The following is an 8,458-nucleotide window of genomic DNA, read 5'->3' on the forward strand; positions in this document are numbered from 1 at the left end:
AACGCTCTAGGGGTAGCGTTACAACACTGCCTGGTAGAAGGCACTCCTTTCAATTTCTATTGTTGACCTTGCTTGCTTCAATCCTCAAATTACAACCTAATTTCGACTCTATTAACTCCAAATAAATTACAAACTCTAGAGCACACATATAAGCTCATCAATCAAGAACCAATTACAAATTTAATTTAGGAATCAAAGAGAAATCTAATGCCAAAATTGATTGAAGCACCATATCAGTCTCCAAAAATGCAATCCAAGAAATTCACCCACCAAACTCAAATCAATGTTAATTGAGTGCTTAAATCACGATCTGATACCAATTGATAGGAAGTATAAGCATGCAATGGAAGCAATCAGAAACAATAAGCACTCTAACTACATTTAATTTTATTTCTAAAAGCATGTAAAACATATTTTTTAGAAGAGGGTTTCATGAAACACATACCTTTAAAGAATTCTTCCAAATCCAAGCTGCTCTTCAGAAATCTAAGCTTTAAAACTTTAGTGAACCACTAAGAGATCTTCTCTACTATTCTTAGCCTTGAATTTAAGTGGTGGAATTCAAGATTGAACTGAATTGTAAAGGAAAAAGGTGTGGGTTTGAGAGAATAAGAAGATTTCTATAGAAATTCTCAATTTCCAGCAATTTCTCACTCATGTTCAGCTACTTCTCTCTCAAGTCTAAGAAAATTTTAGACTTTTATGTAACATTTACATGTAAGAAATGAAGAAATTTAGTTAATGCCACATCAATTTGACTAACAAGTGGGCTATAATAAGAATGTTTAATTTTTTATTATTATTATTATTATTACTACTAATTTTTAATTTCAATTTTGAAAATGAATTTTATTTTTAATTAATTCAAAATTAATTAAATTCAAAAAATTCAAAATTAATTTCTCAAATTTAATTAAGATTAAAAATTAATTAAATAATAATTTAATATCAAATATTAAATTAAACACCTAATTTTGAAGATAAATCTTATTCATGTAATCAATATATAAATAAATATTTAAATAAATATTTAAATATTATAAACTCTCTAATTTCATTTAATTTCGATAAATTAAACGTTTAATTATGCCGAATATAATTATTCAAATCCTAATTACAATTTGACCACTTCAAATTGAAAACCCTAAATTCAATTTGAACATTTTAAATTGAAATCATTTCAATTCACTCAATTTACTAAAGGTGTTCATGTTTTACAAGTTAATAGAGGGACCTTATAGACCAACAGATCATGAGCTCCAACGATTTGAGATTAATTGGCTAAAACTCTTTAGACCAAATTAATCAATATTCGTTAACTACCGAGTCATACCACTATAGTTTGATAGTTACACTCTCCTCATTGTAGATATATTTGTGTCCACTTGATTTAACCATAATCAGTAAGTCGACCCTGCATAGGTTGTTCATAATAATGGCTAGGTCAAACGTTGTTTTACCCCAAAAATTACATCTTGCTCCTTAAATTCCATTGATCCTCTAATGAACAATTGGTTTGTGATCCAATTACTAAATTGAATTCCTCTCGAATCAATGAAAGGGTGGGGCCCCTTGTTCAATACCTGGATTCAATACTTAAGAGAACAACCTTCCTCCTATCCCTAAATTGGGAAGGCGTGAATTCCATCTTGCACTCTATATCCCCAGCAATCTACCCAGTCTTATCCTTGAAATGGGAGGCTTATTGAGTCGGTGGTGTTGAGCCAACCCTCACCTATGCAAATCTAAGGATAATCCTGAATAAACAGGAGTTCATAGTTAGCTTAGAATTAAGATCGAGTTACCTAGGTCATCTAAGCGAAATAGTTAGTCTTAAACAATAAACAACATTATGAAGTAAGAGTGACTTATTTCTAGGTCCGATATTATGCAAACTCATCGCATAGAACACCCCATTCTTCATGTCAATACATGAATGAATGAGGATCACTTCGTTTGTAGCACCTTATAATAAATTGTAACAACTACAGAGTGGGCCGCATCCGATAGTGTTACCAGAATAAGACACCCAACCTTATTCATATACTATACACCGTTTTGGCTATTTACTCGAACTTGATCCATCTTTATGTCTTCACATAAAGTTCAAGTATTTATATAATAGTCATGGATCTTAGTTTATTGGATATAATCTTTATAAGTGCAATTTACAAATTCAATAACAACTTTATTGAATAAATGTTTAATAACATTTTTATCTATAATAGAAAATGTTTAACTTTACAAACGGCAAGTTTTAGGACATACGACCCAACAATTTTATGAAGACCTTGGGAAAACAACGATTTCTTTATCTTCTTCATGAGTTGGATATTTGTGATCCTCATGCTCCAATTTGACCGGGTTATTAGGAGATATTCTCCTATTTACTTTCTATATAATTATTTTCCTTATTCAATTTCAGTTGTATTTTAGGTTTACCAAATATAGGTTGTATGTATTGAATGAAAAATGGAAGGAAATAGCTTTCCTAGAACAATACAGTACAATATACCTATCATGTCAAAATCACTATTGAGTCTTTAGAAAACCAAAAGTGAGTTTATACTACCTTTATATTACCTTCTACCTTCAAACAGAACATGAGAAAATTATTAGAAGGTAGGTAATTGAAATATCACAAAGGGACCCTAGGATAATTTGTTCAATCAACACACATTTCTCAATATAAAGATTTTTTAAAAAAGAACTTCACTGATGAGTTTGTCCAGTTGCTTCCAAGCACAACCACCAGGTTTATATGCTTCTTCGGCTTTACTCTTCAAATTCTTTACATTCTCTTTCATTTGCTTACCCTTTTCTCCGTCCATTAACTCTCTCACAAGCTTCTCCACTTCATTTCTTTTCACATTGTTATCAATTTCCATTCCAATCCCCCACTCACTGCAACAATAACGACAATTTGTTTGTTGCTCAGCAAAGAAAGGCCATGAAATCATTGGAACTCCAGCACATATACTTTCAAGAATGGAATTCCATCCACTATGTGTTAAAAACCCTCCAATTGAAGAATGGTTCAACACTTGTTCTTGGCAACACCAACTTGCTATCAAGCTTCTATCTTTGGTTTGTGTTACAAATTCTTGTGGCAAAATGGCTGAATCTCCTACAACTAAATCTGGCCTTGCAATCCACAAGAATGGCTTCCCACTATCAGCTAATCCCCAGGCAAACTCAATCAATTGTTCTGATGTCATCACTGTGATGCTACCAAAATTTACATAAACAACTGAGTTGGGTTCTTTTGAATTCAACCACTCAATGTATTCTGTTTCCTCAACCCAAAAATTCGAACCTATTGCTCTCAGTTTTTCATCATCTATTTGGTTAGCAAGCATGTGAAGTGGACCAATCGGGTAAAGAGAATGAAGGATAGAAGAAAGAGAATTCATAACATCTTGTTCGAGTGAATCATATGTATTTAATATAATTGTAGAAGCTTGTCGAGATCAGTTCATTTCTTGAATGACAAAATTGAGCATGATATCATCTGGATCTGTTGTTCTAAGAAAGGGAGGAAGGTCTTTCAAACGTATACTTTTTATTCCCTCAGTCCATTCAATTGTATTTTCCAAATATCCATCTGTTATTTGACTCTCATCTGTTAACCAAGAAAGAGGCCAAAAATTAATCACACAACTCCGATTAAATTACAAGTTTAATCTATAAACTTTCATAGCAAAAATTAAAATATTTTGATACCTTTGAGTCGTACCAAGCCTTGGTTGACGAGCACACTATATTTCAAGCAACCAAAGTAGCCACAAGCACTGGAAGTCCAAAACAAAGCGTATGGGATATTAAACTCATTGGCAGCCAACATAGAGAAAGACATAAGACCATCTCCAATAATGCAGCTAACTGGTGGGACATTACTAGAAGGAGAAGCAGCCATTGAGTTAAGTTGAGAAATAAGTTCACAGAAAGGAGCTAAGCAATTCTTGGAGGTGGATTGGCAAAGTGCAGGAATATCTTGAGTAGAATTTGCATCGGAGATCAGAAGGCCGTCGGGAATGGTTCGGAACGTAAAATCCAGCAAGCCATCGAGCGAGTCAGGGCCTCTCGACTTGAGCAATCGCTGATGATTGTACTCGGTGTTGACGAAAGTTATGTGGAAACCTTTGTGATACAGAAGCTTAGCCATCCTTACCATAGGGGTGATATGTCCTTGGACTGGATATGGGAGACATACAGCATGTGGTTTATTAGTTTTTGAGGTAAAACCCATCTTTGAACAACTTCCTTTTTCTTCTTTGTTTCTCTCTTTCCTGAAATGGGAACTTGCTCAGTTATGGAGAATTGGAAACTGATATAAAAACTTGGACATCTTATATATAGGCTGCAAAACCAAAACACATTGGATATTTGGTGTTTAGTTTTAGAAAATAATGCTTATAAAATGTTCTCTCAATATTTTCAAAATCAAGTAAGGATTTTGAAAACTTATTTGTGTTGTTGGAGTTTTATTAAAAATTCACATGTTTACTAAAGAAGATTAATGAAAATTTGCATGTATAACCATCTAACACAAAACAATCTAAAACTATTTGCAAATATAATACAATAATCTAAAACTATTTGCAAATATAACACAATAACTTTTATCTTCTATCAATACGTATCACTAATTGACATCTATCATTGAAAAACGACCTATCGATAAAAGAATCTATCATTAATTGACCTATCATTGATGAATCTTTAAGAGTGAGAAAGTTGATGTTTATTTATAATTTATTGACCTTAACTTTTAAAAGTTCATCAGTGATAGATGCCACTTTTAAAGGTTCATCAGTGATAGATGTCAATCATATTTAATATCGATAGTATAATAAATATTGTTTGCATTATTTGTTATTAGGCTTATTATTGATGTATAGTATGGAGAAACCAAAAATAAATGTATACTAATAGTTATTATTTATAATTTATCAACAGTCATTTACATGTTTCATAACTATTAGATACATTAATAACTATCAATAAACAAAAAATGGTATATTGACATTTAACTTTGAATTTCAATTTGTGATTATTAACGTGCTTATTTGTTATTAATTGTATATATAGATGATTATACCATATCAATAGAATTAAAAGGACCATATCAATTATATTTTACCTTTTTTTTCTTTCTTTTAAGGGTAATTGCAATTGATAGCATTTTATGAATAATAATCAAGTGTATAACATCATTTTAAAAAATTGCAAATATAGACAAGTCTATCAGCAATAGACTTCTATCATTGATAGACTCCTAAGTCTATCAGCGATCGTTGATAGACTCTTACGATAGGGTCTATCATTGATAGACTCCTACCAATAATATGGTCTATCACTGATAGACTATTAAATTTGGTCATATTTTCAATTTTTTTACATTATGTTATATTTGCTAATATTTTGAATCTAATATCTAGATTTACAACTGCCCTTCTTTTAATAGCTATTCTGCATGCTCATTTGATCTATCATCCTATATTATATCAAAAGATTAGAAAAATAGGAAGTAAATGCTAACTTAATATTAATAACAAAACAATTGATAGCCAAATAACAATAGATTATGGGTAATAGCAGTGTGTGTGTGTATATATATATATATATACTGATGATAGACATAAAATTAATCTACCAATTATTTAACTTATAAAAATAGTTGATAAGTGATTAACAACAATAAATAATAAACGTAGAATGGTCTATCAATGATAGAAAAAAAATTTATTTGTAAATAATAGGAGTCTAATTATGATAGGCTATTAAAATAGTCTACGGATAACTAAAAAATTCATTCACTAATAAATAATATAAATGATATATCAATGATAGACCTAAATTTTTAAAAATTATCATATTTGCAAATTATTTATTTTTGCAATATATTTGCATATACCAAAATGTATATTGCACTTCACATTACAATTCTCCAAAGATTAAAACATATGATAAAGAAATTGTGGGAAAACAAACACATTTTTTATCTACCAAATCAAATATAAAGACCTTTAATTTAAAAAAAAAACATTTTTTATATAACACAAATTTTTATGTTAGTTGAACTATCTTCTTTTCAGTACAAATTATCGAGCATTATTCTTTGAAAAAATTATTCCCATCTAGGGCATGCTGTTCTCTGAAATTGGTAGTCCCATTAAATGGGACATTCTGCTCTGAAAATGATTATTAATTCTTCCAAAAGTTTCATATTGTGCCTTTTTTTTTTTTTTTTTTTTTGTTCGACCCTTTTAAGTCTCAAAGGATTGGAATATCAAGAGTGGGAATTTGATACGTTCTAATTTCTTTTTTTTCATATAATATGTGAGAATATATATGATACTTCAAAAGGAATTATATTGGATACATATGTGTCTTATTTATTTATTATCTAAAATTGAATCATAATCGTTTTAAATTAAAATGATGTTATAAAGTTTTAAATGAATTTCTTTTATAGTACTTTGTTAAATAAGTTATTTAAAAACTAACTATTTAATCATCGTGCTTATTTAAATACTTTTTAACAAAAATAAAAAAATAAAAAATAAGGGCTAGTTTCTTTTTTTTTTTTTTTTAGAGATAAAAATTAGAGCTAGTTGCCAATTGTACAACCACAACCCAAGTAGCATCGAATATAACACAAAGACAATTTTCAGAAGTATAAAAAATTACTTTCAGTCCATAAAAAAAAGTCAAGAATACTCAATCATAATCTATAAGTGATAAACTTTTATAAAAATGGCAAGCAGAAGTATTGATAAAGTGGAAAATTCCAATATTCTCACATTTTCGAAAACATTGTTTGTAGGGACTCATTCACTGTGAAAAGACATAGATGCCCCTCTCCTTAAAAAGAGATGATCCCAAATTTAAAACTCCCACTTCTCTCTTTTTAACCCTTGAAATTAGATATATATGAAACAAAACATCACGAGTTATACACAATGTTGTAACAAGATGAACAGTAAATTATAAAACAAAAAGTAAAGATAGTTAAAGAGGCACAAAGATTGGTAACCCAATTCGGTGTAATATCACCTACATTTTGGGGTTTGTATGTTTGGAAAGCACTCAAAAAATGTTTTCTTTGTGTTAGGTTTTTGTTGGTTTTTGTATGTTAAATGAGTTCCTTGATGTCTATTTTATATTGAATTGTAGGAATGGAGCATTTGAGCGAAATTTGAAGAATTTGAAGACTAATTGAAGAAAATAACCTTAAGTATGGCAAAATAATCCTAAAACATGAAAAGAAGCTAAAACAAGTAGAAAACGATGTGCACGTGGTGCATCAACACTAGGTCAAAGCCTAAAAATTTGAGGGCTGCAAAGTAGTGTAGCTTTGCAACACTCAACAGTTTCATGCAGATCTTTTTTATTTCCACCATGTCATAGCGCTACCTTATAGCATTATGTCGCTAAGATGACTTGTACATTATAAATTCGTTTGTTTCATTAAGTTATGGTCTCGATTCTTTGGGATTTTGGAGGCTAGAAGGGAGAGAACAGATGTTACTTCCCCTTCTAGATTAGAGAACAAATGTTACTTCCCCTTCTAGATTTACCCCTTTCACCTAGAAGGAGATGTGAGGACATCAAATACCACCCTTTTGTGATACTTATAGTCCAACTCAACCTGTTTTACTTGACTTTTTTTCAAACACAACAAATAATAATATTTTATTCCATCACTAACTAAAATATTTTTACAATGAATTTTGATGAGACTCTGATCTAGTTTAACATCTATAACTTGACTGAAATAAAATTCTCAGACATCACCCCAAGTCCTAGGATACTGTAACTATGAAATGGCCAACCAACCCTGTGGCAAACATCAACCTCGAGCGGCAACCAAAACTGTCACACCCCCTCCTAGTTTAACCTTTAAAATCGAAAGGGGACATGATGGCAGCAGTTACAACTTAATTGCCAACACTTGCTGCCTAGTAAGCGAAACCTGCTTTCAATCTCAATATGCAAAAACAACTTGGTAGAAAATCAACTATGACGTATCCAACATAAAACTTAATTACAATTCCAAATAACAAACATATGTTCAACAAAAGCATAAGAATGATCATGGGTCCCAAAAGTAAGTTTTACAAGTCCCAGACTCCTCTCAAAATATGTGTATATCAAAACAAGCTTAACCTAAGCTTCTTCCTTCGATAACCGAGCTTTGAGTGACAAGCTGCAGTGGGTCCAACCGCGAGGAAATGACCGCTATCTAGGAAAAAGGAAAACATTAAAAACAATGAGTTGGTTGCCCAGTGAGGAACTCATAGAAATACAGTTCTTTTCAAGCCTTTCATATGCATTAATGTAAATAAATAAACATGATGGAAATAATCTCAAGCAACTTACATAGTATCATGCATTAATCATAGCGTCATAATCAATCATACTGTCAAACCTTAGTTGAGAATGAGCATTCATA

At 30.8% G+C, this 8,458-nt stretch overlaps 1 protein-coding gene across 2 annotated transcripts; it reads right to left on the reverse strand.

Moving 5' to 3' along the window:
- Positions 1-2,558: 2,558 nt before the first annotated feature.
- Positions 2,559-4,351, reverse strand: LOC120078167 (7-deoxyloganetin glucosyltransferase-like). Of its 2 annotated transcripts, none has more exons than XM_039032390.1 (2): positions 3,724-4,349; positions 2,559-3,622 (listed from the first exon to the last, which is right to left on the reverse strand). In XM_039032390.1, exon 2 carries the CDS (start codon positions 3,411-3,413, stop codon positions 2,700-2,702), a length of 714 nt encoding a protein of 237 aa, XP_038888318.1. In that variant the 5' UTR covers positions 3,414-3,622; positions 3,724-4,349; the 3' UTR covers positions 2,559-2,699. The 2 variants fall into 2 exon arrangements, with proteins under 2 accessions (XP_038888318.1, XP_038888319.1); XM_039032391.1 differs by having other exon boundaries at positions 3,162-3,622; positions 3,724-4,351.
- Positions 4,352-8,458: the final 4,107 nt, after the last annotated feature.

The sequence above is a fragment of the Benincasa hispida genome, chromosome 5, assembly GCF_009727055.1.
Source record: "Benincasa hispida cultivar B227 chromosome 5, ASM972705v1, whole genome shotgun sequence".
In the NCBI taxonomy this organism is placed as follows: Eukaryota; Viridiplantae; Streptophyta; class Magnoliopsida; order Cucurbitales; family Cucurbitaceae; genus Benincasa; species Benincasa hispida.

Coding starts and splice junctions, on each gene's coding strand:
- LOC120078167 (XM_039032390.1), bottom strand. CDS start 3,413: ATGAATTCTCTTTCTTCTATCCTTCATTCTCTTTACCCGATTGGTCCA.